Source organism: Schistocerca serialis, chromosome 3, assembly GCF_023864345.2.
Source record: "Schistocerca serialis cubense isolate TAMUIC-IGC-003099 chromosome 3, iqSchSeri2.2, whole genome shotgun sequence".
NCBI classification, from domain to species: Eukaryota; Metazoa; Arthropoda; class Insecta; order Orthoptera; family Acrididae; genus Schistocerca; species Schistocerca serialis.
Window position 1 is genome coordinate 461,264,239 of NC_064640.1, and position 18,731 is coordinate 461,282,969.

The 18,731-nt window shown below is 43.8% G+C and overlaps 1 protein-coding gene across 7 annotated transcripts in view; it reads right to left on the bottom strand.

Annotated features, from left to right (window-relative positions):
* The window catches only part of LOC126470365 (thrombospondin type-1 domain-containing protein 7A-like), a 1,214,159-nt gene that overhangs the window by 226,615 nt on the left and 968,813 nt on the right, over positions 1 to 18,731 (bottom strand). For all 7 annotated transcript variants that reach the window (XM_050098173.1, XM_050098171.1, XM_050098172.1 and 4 more), the window contains one exon: positions 11,341 to 11,544. In XM_050098173.1, the coding sequence (XP_049954130.1) occupies positions 11,341 to 11,544 (204 nt within the window). The remainder of the gene's footprint in view (positions 1 to 11,340; positions 11,545 to 18,731) is intronic.

Genomic DNA, 18,731 nt, shown 5'->3' on the forward strand with positions numbered 1-18,731 from the left:
GCTACTAATAGAGCTGTTGCGCTGAATCAACTGTCATCGTAGGTCCCTACATTACACCATGCTGTTGCAAACGGACGTTACACAACGACACAGAGACAAATCTGAATATGGCGAACAGTGAAAAAAATTTGACGCGAGGGATGTTTGAACACGGCTCGCTCGCTTGGCAGTCCAACACCGTGACCACTTAAGAACGACGCCGTTGCTCTTTTGAGACTGCTCTATATTGAACTTCTTGTCCTTGAACCGTTCGCTGTTTCTATTTTTCTTTTTCTTCACAGTTCTGCACACGTTCTTCCTGTTTTCATCCTTGATCTGTGTTCAGTTTTTGACGGGCTGACCACTCGGCCCTCTTACCACTAAGTTAGTGGGGGGGGGGGGGGGTGAGATGGGGAGTTTCTCTTGTCAGAAGCAATTAAGCAGTTGTTTGTAACACGCCATGATAATAAGAGGACGTGCAGAAAGCGGAATTGATTTAAATGGCAGAGTGGTGGCGTGCACGTAGCCCAAAAGTGCCCTTTTCGTTTGACCGAACAGATGAGTGTTACCCAACGCTCAGTTAATGCAGAGCCGTCATACGAAGTGGAAACTTGTAACCAAATTCCGCTATGTCTCACCGACATTACAGTGTGGAAAGTCGGCATATGAGTGCGTTCGAACGGTGCAGAATGATTGGTCTCCAGGAGGCGGGACTGTCGTTCCGTGACATAGCGGCTCGTACAGGGCACGCTGCTTCAACAGCGAGGCGTATGTGGAACTAGTGGAGAGAAGAGGGCCGTACACAGCTCCGACAGTGTACTGCACGACACAGTCCGACTACAGTGCGAAATGACCGCCATCTTGTTCGCTTGGCCGTAACGGGCAGAACAGCATATTTACAGTGTTTGTGCGACGTTGGAGCACTGCTGTGGATATGGACATGTCTGCGTCGATGGTTCGATGCAATCTCTTGCGGGCTGGACTGGTGAGATACGTGCCATTGCGTCGGCTTCCACTAGCCACAACCCACTAACACCCAGGATTACAATGGGTACGTGAACGTCGATACTGGCATGGTGAGTGCCAAAATGCAGTGTTTTCGGGTGAGGCCCGCAACTACAGTAGTGGCCGCAACGAGTTTGATGCCGCCGTGGTGAACATAATCGGGCAGACTGTATTATTGAGCGGTATAGCGAACAAACGCCAAATATGATGGTTTGAGGAGCCATTGCCTGTAACACGCGATCTCGCCTCCAACGTGTTGAAGGTAACATCTGAAGTGCTACCACTTGCTTCCCCCCCCCCCCCCCCCACCCCCCACCCCGCCCCCTCGTTGCACGCTGTTCAAGCCTGGCCGCATGTAGCGAGGAATGTGCAAGCCTTCTTCGAAGACCGACGGGCACCACTGCATCCCTGGCCAGCCTGTTCGCGTTACGCGTCACCCACAGAACATGTCTGGGATATTGTCCGTCGGCAACTTGTTAGTTAAGGTCCTGTTGCAGCCACAGTTGATGCTTTGTGGACGCGCCTACAAACTGCGTGGCAGAGTATTCCCCAGCAGCATATATAGGTGCTCTTTGATTCCATGCCACGACGACTAGCAGCTCTGATTGCAGAACGTGATGACGCTATTCCGTACTGCATATCCACAGTCGCAGTGCATGTACCGGTCTGTAATGCAGATCACTTGTGTAGTGCCCTGCCCTTAATCAGCGGAATAAATTTTATTGTGATCACATATCTCCGTCTTGGTGTTTCACTTTTTCCAAACAGTAGTGTACCTTGAAGACGGTCCAATAATTAGACCACAGACAACTTTCAAAACGTAAACACCAATATGTTTGAAAAATTGTTAGAAGCGTCTGAGAAAGTTTTCCTTAGAGCTTGATTGCTTCTTGCATAATAAAAATTGAGAATAATTAAAAAAATATTTTTGTCTGTGACAACATGTTTTACCTTAAATTTTTCGTAAGTCATGTATTTTTATGTGTGAAAATGTGACTTATGTTACTTTTCATCTCTTTGCAATTCTGGTAACAAATAAAGACTACCGTGTGTGACATTGCCGGTTGGTTGCGTTTGTTTATACGTGTAATGATCCGCCTCCGAAAAGTTTTCGGGTCTAAAATATCTAAGTGTTCGAATATTTCTCGCTATCATTGCTTAGGTAACTTTATAAATTCATCCATTTCTGCAGTTTATTACCTAGAGATCCTATTGTAACGGATACGAATGCATGAAAATCTGCGACGGATATTAAATGGCGTTGACGTGCTGACGTTCTGACAAATGTGAGAAAGTATTTTCCATTCGGGAAGTAATAGCCGGAAGACATCAGGCCCTTGTCATGCGGCACTGTTAAACGAAAGAATTTACGTGCCCCTTGGTTTCCGGAATTTACAGCGGACGAAATGAGATGAAGACCGCTTGATACGCGCGGTGAGGTCCGAAGGTTTTGTGAGGCGCTCGCGTCGAATACGAGCCCGTAATGAAAACTGTGTTCATTAAATCCAACCTGCAAGAGCATCTCCGGGGGCGGAAATTTCATTGAGACGAAGAGAATGAGAGAAGAGCGGTAGGGTAAATGCACAAGGTCCACCGGAGTTTATTTTTACTGGACTTGCGAAGTTATCCAGTAGATGAATCTCTTGCACCGAATGGCAAGGAAATTATTTCAGGAAGTACGATCCGGTTTCCACCATGTCTGGTGCACATCCTACGTGGAAACGTTAATTAAACTTAACTGTGGAGGTTTTCTCGTGTAGATGGAGGGAGTCAACATCGGTGAATGTAGAGGAAAGTTACCCACTGTTTAAAAAACGTCATAATTAAACAGCTTTGGCTTATTAATAGGAAAATAAACCAAACAAATAAGTCAAACTGAGATGAATAATATCAGCCTGGAAATGAGGTAAACCTGTTAGTTTGAACTATGAGATGTATAACGTTTGTGTAAATGAGAGATACTATTCGCACATATATTGCTGTTGGTATCTATGCAGTATTTCTAGTACGGTATTGACACTATTCCTAAATCATAGCACGGCATGAAAGAAAGCTATAATATGTGCGTGAAATTTACGACAAGGATGGAATGCGTCTGCAGATTACAAAGTCATCACAACAAAATTCTAAGGTCAACACGGCGTTTGGGAATGAGAATGTTGGGGAAGTTACACCTAGCCCATCCGAAATTAATTATTGTTGAGAAAGAAGCAGAAGCAAAAGAAAGAAAACTAATATACGAGGGCTATTCGGAAAGTAAGGGGCGATAGGTAGTGAAATGGAAACGTCAGTGAAAATCCGATGAAGCTTTGCAAAGATGTGTTGGGCAGTGTCTTTAACATGGCTGTCGATCGTATCACGTCGCTCTTTTCAGTTCTAAGCACGCAGTGAGCATGTGCAGATGCCTATAACGAGAGAGAATTCTGAGCCGCACATTGCAGGGCACTGAGGACCCGAACTTGGCTCCGTCTCATGTTCATCTCTGCTCACATGACCCGCTGACTATGAAGACAAAATTTTCGCGCAAACAACGAAGTCCATATTAGTGCAGAGAAATACCGGAAAGCACAGGAGGCTGCCCTCTATGACGGGGTTGGGTTGGGTTGTTTTGGGGGAGGAGACCAGACAGAGAGGTCATCGGTCTCATCGGATTAGGAAAGGAGGTCGCCTGTGCCCTTTCGAAGGAACCATCCCGGCATTTGCCTGGAGCGATTTAGGGATATCACGGAAAACCTAAATCTGGATGGCCGGACACGGGATTGAACCGTCGCTATGACGAGGGTATTGGAAAGTCGATACAACGCTACGACAGATGTCTAAGTCGAAGTGTCGACTATGCAGAGAAGTAGCCGGAAGGTGTAGCAAAGTGTTGAAAACAAAACATTTTGATTTTCACTGTAGTTTCTATTTCGCAGCCAACCGGACCTTACTTCCTGTACAGACCTCGTATAAAATACTGGTCAAAATTAGAATGTTGATTATGGTTTCAAAAATCAGCAAGACGCACATGAAAACGAGCATAGTTAATTAAATCTCATGGGCTAGCACAAAAATTGTATTTTATGAGTTTTTAAAATAGTTTTCGAGAAATATAACAAGTACCAAATGGCTGTCTCATCTGAAATTCTATGGCGTCTCTAAGATAATGGAAATTTATTAGCTAGTATAAAAATAATTTGTATTTCCACTCAGGGAAAATGTCTCAGACCAAGCGCATGCATTATGCGATGTGCAGATCATAGGCACAGGATGTGCACTGTGATGGAGTATTCGATATGGTGATATGGCATTGTTTCTGAAATATTACGACGCTCATTCAATGTGGAAAAAATAAAAAAATTCTTTGTACAACATATATAGAATACACCTGGTATAATTTAATTTTTGAGTTGCCTTGGATTCTTGACACATTTATTGGACCGCTCGGTCTGGATAACGAATCTCAGTGTAACAATACTTCTCATAAAAAGAGGACAACTGATAGGTCAGTTAAATTCAGCGGCAAAAGGAAGGTTGTTCAGTGGGTGAGGATGGTAACACTGCCACGATGTGTAGTGAACATTGCACTCTCTGATCATTTTTTTTTTTTTTTAATCTTCGTATTGACCAACTGGGAATACGTAATATCTTCAAACCCTCTTTCATTGTTTTTTCCGGTACTCCGTCTTTTTCTCATGTTGCTATTCCTTTCTTCTGTCTGTATTGTTACTGACTTCTTATTTTAGCCGAGCGGTCTAAGGCGCTGCAGTCATGGACTGCGCGGCTGGTCCCGGCGGAGGTTCGAGTCCTCCCTTGGGCATGGGTGTGTGTGTTTGTCCTTAGGATAATTCAGGTTAAGTAGTGTTTAAGCTTAGGGACTGATGACCTTAGCAGTTAAGTCCCATAAGATTTCACACACATTTGAACATTTTGAACTTCTTATTTATTCTTCATTCAAATATTTCTAAATTTAGTATTGCATTCTTAAAAAGTTTCTTTCTGTTACATCTCATTCTTTGATCTTGTTTCGTTACAATTCTTTTCTTATTTCTGAAATCTGTACTATTATCGACTTCTTTTTCCAGATATGCAGGAAGATTTGTTTCTTTAGCATGTGTCCAAAGAAGATTAACCTTCGATTTGCCATTACTTCTGATATTTACTGCATATTTTGATAGATCTTCTCATTTTCCAACCATCTGTAATTTGTATTGTTTTTATAATAATATGTCTTTCAAGTGTCTTTATTCTGTCCAATTTAGAGGTCATTGTAAAGCAGTCATATACATGTAAAAATTCTGCTTTTACCACTATGATATATTGTTTTAGTTCTCTATTTCTCGATTATTATTATTATTATTATTGCACTGAATGTGAACGAGAATAGTGTCACATAATTAATAATTAGTTAGCTTGCTCGATCAAGCTAATCCTTTACGGAGCCTGTAAATGAATGACATAGAAAATTTAGCGAACTAATTGCAGAAATGAGAGCTCGAAATTCCCTATACCTTAGTTCTTCCTTCGGTAACCCCAAACGGTATGTAATTATTTTGTGTATGACAGTTTTGGGATAACAAAGTGGATAGCAAAGAACCGTAGAAGAGCTGGGTTCCCAAATAACATTGTAGCATGTCCAACGGTAGCTTACTTTTGTTCGTTTACGTTCCGCCTCTCAAGCACCTTATGATGTTATTCAAAAATCTCTGTACGCATGGCAAAGGCAGCTGTTCCTCTTAAATCCTCTTGTTCGTCTGTCACCTTTGGTCGACTGCCTTCACTTTATTTCAGCACTTACAGACATTGCTAATACAACAGTGCTGAATTCATAGCTTGTTTGGAAGTGCGACAAGATATTTTAGAGACACAGGAAGCTGTGGTCTCTACGTATGCAGGATGCCGAGATCGGAATGCGGGAGTGTGGTCCGGTGAAATTCCCGAAGGCACCGGTGATACAATGTTAGCTGTAAATACGTTTATTTTCAGTAGTCATACAATGCAAATAGCTTCTCTATGACATAGAGCGTAAGCGCCGGAGTGGCGCGTATAGTCGGAAGTTTCTGACTCGTCTAGCTCAGCGGCGTCTATGTTACATGTCGGAGTTCAGAAATCGCACCTTCAGCAGGGGCGTCGACGTGCAGAATCTCAACTCAGTGGTTTTCAGGCGTTGTTCGCCCTTCTGGGGTGCCGGTAGTTTGACTTGCTGCTTTACCGAGGTGGTCTCCAAGACAGTGGAGTTTCATGTTCAGGTCAGCGGTTAACGGCTCCGCACGGGATGACAGTAGCCGTGCAGATGTATGCCCTGGCCTCCTACCCAGAGACGGTCAAGACTCCAGTAGCTGCTCCCAGGTAAAGCCAGGGGGGGGGGGGGGGGCAATACGAATCCGCCTCTCCTGGACAGTGTGTGTAGCCGGCTGCTAGCAGGTAGCCCTCGCTTCACCCCCAGCAGGACGCTGGTCGAAGATGTGTCTTCGCGTTAGTGGCAGCAAAGTAGGCAGCAGCATTCCAAGGCAGTGGATTGCATGAGGCTGGCTGGTTTCTCATACCTGAAATCACCAGACCTCACATCCTGGAACAGCTTGTACTGGTATTCACTGTAACGCACAAGACTGGCAAGCTGAATAATGTCTGATTTCCAGCAAACGAATAGAATGTGTACTTCGGAAGTCCCAGTATTAATGCTGACCAGATCGTACCGATGATGTTTTCGGGCTGTAGCGATGAACGAATTTGGCCCCATTTTCTAAGATTGGCAGTACTTTACACGTACTGCAGCGTCCCAGCTGTGGCTTTCAGTCCTTCAGCTTTGCACTTTCTGCCAACTGAGAGGGCTGAAAGACGTCCTTGCGTATGATTTACATGCTGTTACACCACCTTGCAGTGTTGTTAGAATGACGTTATGTTGCAGTCATTCTGCTGCGGCCGCACTCTGCGCTCTCTGTTCGAATGTGATGTGGCAATGTCCCAGTTGTGTGCTTTGCTATTTGCTACAGTTTCTTTCCTTCCTAGTTTCATTCTGATGGTGACACTGCGCTTGAACCTATTTTGGCTTGGTTCTGCGCTTGTTGGGGAAAACTTTGAAAATTTTACGTTCATCCATAATTCCTTTCTGTGGTGAAACAATATGCAACACAAAAAAACTTCACATGTCCCGAAATATTTTATGTTTTATGATACTATGACAAGACCACTAAATTTGGATCAAAGACTGATTTTTGTGATGAAGAGAAGTACCTATAAGTTCACGTAAACTGTATTAAGGGATGTGTGTAAGGATAAACTGCAGAAGAAGGAAGATTAGAACTTAACTTCCTGCTGATGTCAAATACCCTAGTGATGTGGAAAACTCACTATATAGGATAGGAAAGCCCAGCTAATAATCACCTGAAGTGATTTATGGAAGTTACACCTAAATAGCGGTTACAGGATGAAATTAAGTGCAGCATAGCTTGATTAACTGCCAAGTGTGGAAATGAGGTATAGGTGTTACGCAAGAAAAGGAGTGGTTTCTGTTTCTCTTATGGGCGTATTACCATATTTTCGGCTCACTTTATCATAGTAGTTCAATAGTTTAACAAGAAGCAAGTTCCTTCCTTGCACATGTACAACACTGTATTCTGTGAGTTTTGGACAGTTCCATGCAAATGAGTTGCCATCATTCGAAAATGAATTGAAACTTAGAGATGCAAATTTCCGCAGATAAATTATAGTTACTACACACTGGGACGCAATTATAAATTAGCGTCACAGACTGAAGCAGAATGCTGTTGGAAAACACCTCCTTGAATGCTGTTCATGAATGACAGCACAACGGGTCGAATCACCAGACTGACGTACCAATTTGCAGTCAGGGTGCGTGGAATAACCACGAGACCGCTCTCGCTATTATACGAAACAGCATCTCAGACCATAACTCGAGGTGTAGGGACAGGGTGTCTAGCACGCAAACAGATTGGTTGCAGGCTCTCAACTGGCCTCTTTGTAACCAATACACGGCCATCACTGGCACTGAGGCAGAACCAGCATACTCGTACCTTCGTTAGCAATCTTCAATTGGGCACGGCGTCAAATGTCTTCGGTTGTCGTCGTTTATGCGTTCTCTTGTGAACCGAGATTACAACAGCCTCTGCTTCCTCAGCATCTTCCGAATTTTGTTATTAAAGCGTGGCGAGTATTTTCCATCCTTTATCCACTGACTAGGCACATCACTCTCCAGACCACGATTTACAATCTGCTTGAATTTTATCCGTAATTCCTCTAAGTCCAAAAAAATGTTCAAATGTGTGTGAATTCCTAAGGAACCAAACTGCTGAGGTCATCGGTCCCTAGACTTAGGCACTATTTAAACTAATTTATGCTAAGAACAACTCACACCACCATGCCCGAGGGAGGACTCGAACCTCCGACGGGAGGGGCCGCGCAGTCCGTGGCATGACGCCCTAAACCGCGCGGCCATTCCGTGCGGTGCTCTCGTCCCCAAGGATAATTTGAGCCCGAGAACTTTTTGAAGGGTGGAAAATTCGGGACCATTGTTACGAATACTTCGACAACTTAGTGATAGAATTTTGACAGTCGAAGTGTCTTTACTCTGAATGTGGTCTGACTTCCCTAGGTCATATATGCCTCGTTGAAAGAAAAAAAAAAAAAGAAAAGTCCGTCATCGGTGGATCGCTGGATCAAGCAATACTCACTTTTTGAAATTTATATTTTGAGCCACGCTCGGTTTGCATCCAAATTGACGGAAGAAAGAGAAATTTGTCAAAATGTTAACTAATTAACAAGTTAAAATGTTAACTGTGGAAGTTACTTGTGCATGCGCGAAATTTACATTAGTTAAATGTTGGAGATACCTTTTTAATTTACGCTTTCCGTTTCTCTATAATTAATATTCTTTTTTGCAGCCTGTAATGTCGAAAGGAGATCCGACGATTAATAATACATTACGCTTACATTCTGACATATTGTAACTAAATGTATTACTGAATGGTGTTATTCATTCATATATTTATTGACGTGTGACTTCGGCTTTCCAAGTCTGTCCCTCGTTCTCTCGTCCTTAAAACTTGTACATGTCGATACGTCAAGGCGCGAAGGAGTTACCTTACCCCATGGTAAGTGCGAGGGATTTCGAGAATCACGAGAGGCATTTTCAGGAAAACTTTTTGCGTTTAGTAGTTTACTTAGCGATTATTATATATAAAATATTTGTTGTAATAATAAAAACTAGTGGACAGTTTCGTAGCATTGGAAATTCAATAAAAGTTCATGCAAATACACTTGCTTATTTATTATATTACCTTTGAAGTAATATATATATGAAGTAATATGACCAATGTTGAAAAAATATAAATTAAGAAAAAACGGGTGGGACTTGATCCGGCGATTGACCGATTGTGCAACTTGAACGGTAACTACATGACCGCCGCAACCTCGTGCTGAGAGGGTCGCAACGCACCGCCGGTATATCATCGATGCGTACAACTTCTCTTGTGTTTTCTTCCAAATTGCCCAAGTAGTACGCCTTACTGTCTGCATACTATGTTGTTGTAATGGATTACTAAAAGTGTGCATAGTTTGAAGAAAATACATTATTTGAACATTGTGGTCGCCCCTTGTTAGTCATACCTGTGCGAAGGAGGAGATTCGCTAGTAATATCTAAACTGGTACCGAAACACTGCATGACCGAATGTAAGATATCTTCTGCAGATTTATAGTGTCGCCGTGGCTGGAGCTGAGCATCTTGTTGAGCAAGTTGGTAAGGCGTGTACACACTAGGCCAATGAAGGCCAACGAAAGACGGCCAACCGTTTCGTTGGCTAAGTTGAGAGGGCGCCAGAGGCTCCATAACTAAGATTTCTATACAGGACTTACCACAAGTAATAGCGGCCGCTTGGCGGGCCAAGGTGAGAGGGCTGCAAGGGCGCCCAACATTTGTACGCAGTTAATTTCACAATTAGTAGCGAAAACTGACACTGATGAAAAACGTACGAGGGAAAAGGAGAGAAGCGGGAGAACGCTGGATGTCAAGGCGCTTGTGTGGAAAAATGTTCTTGAACCGGCCTTGTGTGTCTGTACAAAGGTTCTGTACTTAAGTTTTTCAGAACAGCCACAAGTCGAAATTAGTATGCTTTATTGGCCGGTTTCGATCTTTAATTTAACAAGAGCATCGTCAGATACTCTGGAATTTATAGTTTGAAGTACATTAGTTAACTCTTAAAGATCGACACCGGTCAGTAAAACACACTGAGAGCGACTTGTGGCTGTCCTGAAAAACTTAATTCAAACAGTCGACGTTTCCCCTGCATCCAATACCTGCTCTCGCTGACGGTGTATATTTAGTATGGCCGGCCGAGGTGACCGAGCGGTTCTAGACGCTACAGTCTGCAACCGCGAGACCGCTACGGTCGCAGGTTCGAATCCTGCCTCGGGCATGGGTGTGTGTGATGTCCTTAGGTTAGTTAGGTTTAAGTAGTTCTAAGTTGTAGGGGACTGATGACCACAGATGTTAAGTCCCATAGTACTCAGAGCCATTTTGAATCTGGATTATGTAGCGGAATATGGAGAGAGCACTAAGGCTGATAGAGTTTTATCGTGAACGGGTATGTTTAAGGGCCCCTACGAACTGGAATTATAAGAACAAACTGAAAAGTTTGGATTCTTCGACAGAAATAAGTCAGCCGTTAGAAAGAAATGTGCACGATTTGAAAAAGAAAAATGGAGACTTTATTGACATATTTTCGCCGCGAACGACAAAGAGAAACAAAAAAAACTGGGAGTGTCTTTTTGCTTCAGGTACCTCTCTCCTATAGAAGCACTCCGAAAATTTTAGCACATACACAGTTCAATAACAAATAAAAATCTGTAGCTTTCATCCGGAAAAAAATTATGAAATAACCCATGTTCCAATTCAGCTCTAAAGTAGACATTAATTTTGTCCCACCACCCTGCTTCCTTATTTTTAAAAGAGGGATATACCAGCAGCGCCGTTTCTTCTTCTTTTTCTGGTGATCAGCTTCCTGCAGTAAAATAAATGCTGCACATGTGACGACTGCTAAATCCTCTTCTTCCTCATAATATGGGCCGTTTGAAATTGTAATTAAAACTCTACTTTATAACAACAACAAAACAGAAGCAACGTCGACGAGTTATCAGGGCCAACTGCGATTCCACACGACAGAATCCCTTAGCTTCATGCACTTCGCTTGGTGAGGATGAGAAGACGAACGCCAGTGCATTGGCGACAAGCGTTCGGCCGCAGCCGGTGTCTGTCGTGAGTAGGACTTCACTGACGTAGTGAGTACGCGCCTTAAGAGGTGCACGCAGAATGTGAATATGTTTGTGTGTTCCAAGTACGAGTCGTACGTGCAGCGGTGTACCTGGTTCGCAGTCCGTGTTGCAGGGGTTCCAATCTGACCAGGGCGAGACGGAGCAGTTGACGTGGCAGCCAAGCCTGCAGGGACGCGTCGAGTCGGGCTTGATCAGCGGGAAGCAGTGGTGGTCGTCCCTCCGCTCGTTCGCCTCCACGCACCACACGTCTCGCGTCTGCACTCCCAACCCGCAGTCCCCGTCTGTGCCATTTGCTGCAAAAACGTCAGCCACAGTGACCTGCCTTCATACAAACAAATTGTTGACAAAATTAAACACAAAAATTCGGGCACTGTGCTAGAGAAAATGTGGTAAATGTTATAAGGAGGCAGGTGTATGAACAGAAAGTTAGAAACTACATATCAACATACGTCAAATTTCAATCGGTATGAAGGATACAGCTGACCGTAGTTGTCACGTGTCACTTTCGATCTGCGGGCGTAAGTCTGAAACAGACGACTAGTACTCGTGATTCATATCTGAATCAAGTAACGCAACTCCTAGTTGGCCATAACAAGGCAGATATTTAAATCAGTATTAAAAGTGACTGCGTATGCTAAATATATTAATGCAGTAATTCCTTGGGGGTTTTGTAGCAGAAATACTCGTGCTTCTCCCTAAGAATATCGTAGTGTCCACGATTTAGACTGTATTCTAACATCACATAGTGCATTCAAGAGTAAGACTCGTGTTTTCATCAAATATCTCAACATTAATACAGTTCACAGTGAGTTTTTTTTTAATTTATTTCGATAAGGACTTACCCACCATCCAGAGGCTAAACCAGATGAGACGTAGCGCTTGTAACTGCAAACCAACCTCTTACATAGACAATACGAACGTGCTGAGCCACACAGCAAAAGTAACTCTAAACTAAAATCTAATCCTAACGTTATTCCACCACCAATCTAATCTGTAGTGAAACTAACCTATGTCAATAGTGGTTCTGTCTATTTTCGATGGTAACGATGAAGGATTCCGGGCAATCAGTGTCACATTACACCTCGAAATGACCACACCTGATATCTCTGTCCATGTCTGTTACATGAGATGTCATTATACGGACTTATTAAATTTCTCAAAATAGAACCTGTCACCAAGTTCAAACTATATATATGGACAGAACGGGGTTAAGTTCGAAAGATGCATGCAACTGTATTCATATTAACCCCATATCCATGGTAACAATAAACCACATAAGAGTATGAATGTCACATAAAATAGCGTAGATCACACAAGAATATTAATATCACCCATAACTCCAATTCATCTGAAAATACCTCAGAAGTCCTAGACGGAGTCGTTAGCCCTTCTAGAATCCGAGCTGCAGTCCACGCTGCTACTCCGCCTGCATTCCCATAACCGACCGCAATGTTGACCGTGACCTATTTGTAGGACTATTTTATAAGTACACAGTAAATTTCTTTTGGGAGAACTGATCTGATAGCTTCCCCAGAACCGAACACAGTTCCATACTACGTATAACATTATAAAGATTGTTAACTCTCAGAAGATCTCTATCATCGTCTCGAAGGTCAAATCACTGCACTCGAAAACAACTTGCTCTGGTTTCCCTTCTACAGCACAAATGCATCTTCCGCCCGTTCTTGTTATTGTTCTCAGTAGTGATCTTGGATATCGCCCGTAACGAGCCAAAAATGTATAAACCCTAGTGAAGTCTGTACGTGCTTCATTTAGTATCGCTTACTAACATTCGGAAAGAGATTCATAAGCCCACCTGCCTATCGTAGTGTTCTCCCATTCATTTGCTACTCTCTATGAAGACACATTTTTACTTCCAAATTAATATCGAGCACGTTTCTTGTAATCATTTGCAGTCTGCCAACATCTTCCCTTCGAATGCAGTGTAGTCCGCCTCCAACATCCGTATCTATAAATCCAAAGGGTAAGACCCAGTATCACTGGGATCGCTTCCATCGGAATGGTCTTGTATGCTCCCTAAAGGTGATTAAGTATTCTTGCATATCGATTACGGGAGAGGTCTTTGGTATGTTTTCCGACCGCTCGCTAATCGATTTCGATGACCGTCATGGGAAGTATCTGTGTTTCACGGGCGATCTTTGGGGTGAGTATCTCAGACAATGAACGTCAAGGGCATGGAGGTGCCGCGTAAGCGCTTAGTATTTCAAGGAAGGAAAGATGGTAGTTGTAAAGAGTCAGTTTATGGAAGCAGTTGTATTGAGGCAGTCAGCCTGTTGTTGTCAGATGTGCGCAGCCCTAAGTGGATTTGCCTTTTAGCACAGTGCCTGATGTTATGAATTTGTCGGTGCTGAGCAGTTTTGACTGTGAACCGCATGTTATTGTGGTGCGAGCAGAAAGTGCCGAGCTGGAAGAGGTTGGTATTAGATAAGGTGTTGTCTGATAATTCTCTGGCCACTCAGTTGAAGAGGAGAACTGCTTGTTACTGGTATTGGTATTGACGGAGGCTGCAATATTAGTTTTGGGAGAGCAAGCTATGTTTTTTAGATTTATTTTGACAATCACATGTTACTCCTCTCTATGGATTCGGCTCCGGGATTCGAGGTAACCTGTTACAGCTTCTTTTCTTACGGCTTGGCGCGTATCTAGTGGCAGTATGACTAATTACGTTTTCTGAGGAACCACCTAACAGGGTGACTATTAAGCTGAGCTCCATATCCAGCACTGGTTACGTTCACGACCTACATTTAACTCGCTATTGTTTTCATTCACCAAACAGATGGGAAATATTTATGTTTTTTCTTAATATTGCCAATTCAGGAATCGAGCCAGATGTAACTGTATTTAATGTAGCAGGTGGTACGTGTTTTATTAATTTATGCGAGGGTCTGTAGTAGTAATTAGTCTAATTTACCAGGAGTTCAGCTGAATTTTCCAATTACTTTAATTTGGTCAGTTTATTGAAACCATCCCATGCTTTTTCTTAACTAATACTCAACAAATATTTCGTGATTAATGTTAGTGTGAATCATAAACTTTTGCTGCCTCAGTTCGATTTCTGTGAGGAGTCACAGTTTTATATTAGGGTCAGTTTTATAAAAGTAAGGTAAAACATGCTTCCGAATGACGAAGCTGCGCCTGCCGAGTTCTTATATTAATTGTGAATGTAGACTTTCCCGGCGTATACAGTTGATGAAAAGCTCTCTGGTTTCCAGCTGTGTGACGGTATTCTAAAACAGCGCGACTTTCAACGAGTGACATAGGTATCATCTTCTGTCGAAATGTCGAGATTTTGTGGATGCCGTGCGGTGCACCCCTGTCCACATCGCTGCGGGAGGCTGGGTACAGCGAGGCCGCGGGAAGAGTGGGGGGTGAGGTCGCGGTGGTGGGTGTAGCGGGCGCGCCGTTTGCATCTTTGTCAGGACATTGCGAACCTGTCTCGCGAGGAGGACGGTGGTGGACACGCTCTTATCTTATTCTTTTCAGGTGATGTGGTGTTGTTAGTCCATGTATAAGTAACTGTAACTGTGATTTAAAGTTTTATTCTCGTATCTACGGATAGGAACTGCTCGTTAGTAGCATACAGAGGTCGTTTATTAATCGCGACACACCAGAACATCTCTAAAATACTGATAGATTGTACCGTTGCACAATACATGTTTTGTTGTCTTCCGAACCGTGCTTAGATTTAATGAGATGCTCATCGTCGACATAGATATCTCCTTTTAACAGATGCCATACACCCATTAATACTCAGAAGCACCCTTCTCTATATTTTTTCCAAAGTCCTTCCTAGCTGTACAAACCACAAGGAAGGGTCCACACACTCGCTTCAAATGACGCGACAGACGTCAGTATTATATTATGGTAGAAGTTCAGGATGTTCAGAGGAAGATTGTGGTATATGATCGTAGTCCTAGCGTCATTACATACAGCTTAAGAAACCTCGTCACCCATCCTTATGATATGCTCGTGAAAATTAAGCTCTTCTTTGAGATGCAATCCCAAATACTGCGTCCCAGATTTTCTCCTTATCGACACACGAAAATCTAGTAGTAGGGCCCCGCTGATGTTTCATACTCACCTGAAGCACTACGTCACCCGTTATTTCCTATTATACAAATTCTTCAGAACATGTAACTGCACCAAATGTAAATGAATAATAACCTAGACTTCTGAGCGTTGAATGGAGTTCTACGGCAGGCATATGAATATTTACAACACGTGTCTATGTTCCACACATGAGAGTGTGGCGTACATTGAATCATCAGCAGAGCATCCGTACAAGAGGCATGAAGATTGAGATTTTGTCGACGGTTAGCTGCTAATCGCCAGTTAATTCCATTAGTAATATTCATTGCTGAAGTTGATATATGTGACGGTGGCACAACGAATATCCATATACCATTTTCGAGACGCACAGCCTCAGTAAATGTGTAATTCCGTGTGATCCGCAATCCGTTAACTGAGTCCCAATCGTTTTGCTTTACTGACGCCTGCAAATTCCTTGGAAGCAGACTTGCAACTGGTACTGGAATGCATTACTTTCGCTAAATGTGTGGAAACACTTTCAACATGACAGAACTCCTGCTACCTGCCCATTTACACGTCGATCATGTATGATGGTCCACTATTGATGGATAGGCCACATTAGTCTAGTTCATTGCTCTTTGAAGTCGATGGAACAAGTTTTTTGTGAGCATGGACGAAAAGCAAAGCTCACAGAGGAAAAGGACACCAAAAATGCGAATCATTCACTGACGATACGAAATGCTTCCATAATGAGACTGCACTGAGTCATCGTCAGACCAGTTACACGAAATGTTGAGAAGAGATGTCAGGAGTGCATTGAAGCCAGTGGTGGGATTTTTGAAATTCTCACTTTTATATTTGTAAATTACTCACGTGTTTTTGCTGTTGGTGGTTTGTTGTGGATAATATTATGACCGTATTCTTGCTGTCTTTGAGATTCAGCGTTTGTGTACCAACATGGATGAACACACATCCATACTTCATAATTAGCAGCGGTTTTATCTCAGTAGAAAAATGAGTTGATTAGGGATTGGCCTACTCAGAATCTCGAGTTGAGATAGCTGTTTATGAAAAGATTTCGAACGCTAACTCCGTGTCCCGTTACGACTGACTTCCATGTATACCTTCCGTTTTGGCAGTACTCCAAAAAGCACGAGTTATCGTCTCATAAGACAACTTGCTGTATATAATCGGTAATACTCCGGCAAGAGTGGAATCTATCGACGTTAGTTGGTGTTTCTTGTAACTGTCTTCAGCATCTCTTTCTTATAATATTTCCCATACACTTCAGGTGAATACTCCATGTATTTCTAAACCGTCTTATCATTTAGCCACAATACGAGATACACCGTCGCATTATGTAATATCTACACGATCATGAAGTGTTTTACCTATATTTTTTACCATATTTAATATTGTGATTGTGTTATCGAAGCTGTCACACGAGAATGTGGAAGCACTGCATCATCTTCTTTGTGGCGTAACACATGCACGGACCCATACAGTATATCCCATTCTTTAAGTAGTATAATACATCAAATATTCATTGCAGGATCATGAAACTTTTGGCTCTATTCAAATGTATTGATGTTTTTTTTGCTACCACGCCCCGCGGAATTTGAATCCCCATCAGACGTCATGGACGTCGAAGACCCCTAGAGGTCTCTGCACCATCGCGCCGTAAGCTGTGGCGGCGCGCGCGTCCTGGCCCGCATTTAGTGTAAGGGCGTTACAGTGGAACACGTGGTTCTAGCGGCCAATAGTGGCGCCCCCTACAGAGTATTTAAGCGCCTGCCTCTGGCTCAGCTAGCTCGGCCCCAACGTGCAACGCTCCCAACACCTTCTCCAATCCCATCTTGACCGGTTCACCACTTGGTGTAACCAGTGGTTGCTCAAGGTCAAAAATTCCAAGACCCAGGCGATCATTGTAGGCAAAACCACCCCTTCCTTCCGACTCCTCGGCTTCTATATCACCATTTATGGCGGTCCTATCACCCTCACCCCCACGCTCAAGTACCTTGGCGTCACCCTCGACCGCCGCCTCTCCTAGACCCCACATCTCTGGACAGTCCAAGCCAAGGCACGCTCCCGACTCCATCTCCTCAAGCCCCTTTCTGGTCGCACGTGGGGTCTGGACCCCTCCACCATTCTCCACACCTATAAACCCCTCATCCACCCTATCCTCTGCTACGCCCACCCCACCTGGATCTCTGCCCCTCATACCTTTTACAAATCCCTTCAAATTCTTGAACGCCATGCGCTCCGCTTCGCCTATCATATCCACCTCCCATCCCCCAAACAGATCCTGTATGACCTCATTCCATTCCCACACCTCCTCCTTTTCCTCGAATGGATATGGATCCTCTACACCTCCCGTAAACTTGATCCTCCTCACCCACTTGTCTCTCCGATCCTCTCCCACCCCTGTCTGCTGCCGCCCCTGTTTTCCCATGTCCCACCTGCTGTCCATCTCTCCACTCTCCATACACTCGCCCACGGTGGCTTCCACCAACTCCCCCTTCCTGATGATGCCCTCCTCCCCTCCATCTACCCCTCCTACCAACTTTGATCCTCACCTTCCACCCCCTGTGTCTTTTCCCACAGGCACCCTCTCTCCCTTCTCTCCCTCCTCCTTTCCTCCCTCCCTACTCTCCCCCAGGCTTCCCCTATCCCCCTACCTTCTTTCCTCCCCCTCACATCTCCTCTGCTACTGGCATCTACCCCCTTCCATCTCCCTCCTCCCCCACCTGTTCCCCTTTGGCAGGTCCCTGCACTCGTACACGTATAGTGAACTTTCGCGCGCCGGAGATCATCACCTAGTGTTTGTGTGTGCCGTCGTTTTCGTGTTCCAGTGTTTCATCGTTAGTGCTCCACCGTTCGCGTGTGTCGTCTCTGAAACCTCTGTGCATGTCCGCATTTCTGAACGTTTTTATTTTGGACACTGCGCCCGTGAACGGCTCCGTGTGATTTAATTCAGTATGTCTACGTTTTTATATCCACCATGTCTGTTTTTCGATTGTCTCCTTTTGTATCGTTTGTCATATCTGTGACTGAAGAGTGGCGTAGTATGCCGATGCTGGGCTACCTGTATCAGGTGTGAAAATAACAATAAAGGAAAAAAAGAAAGCTCAGCTAGCTAGTCTAATCGTTGAGTAACTCTTGACACATCGCCTCGACAACAGACAGCGTGTTTACCGTTCTTTGTTTTCATTACTAGTGGACGTCTTGGATTCATTTGGTTGTCTCTGTCACTCCGTTGTTTCTTGCGTGTTGTCGTGGTAATGTCTCTCTCCATCGTCTGTTGTTGTTTCGTGTCCGTCCTTTTCGTTCGTTTGTTTGTTCGTAAGCTGCTCTCCTTTTAGTCCCGCCGCGCTTTCTCGGTCACCCCACGACCGTTCCGGTCGCGGTTACAACAGGTTACAACATCTTT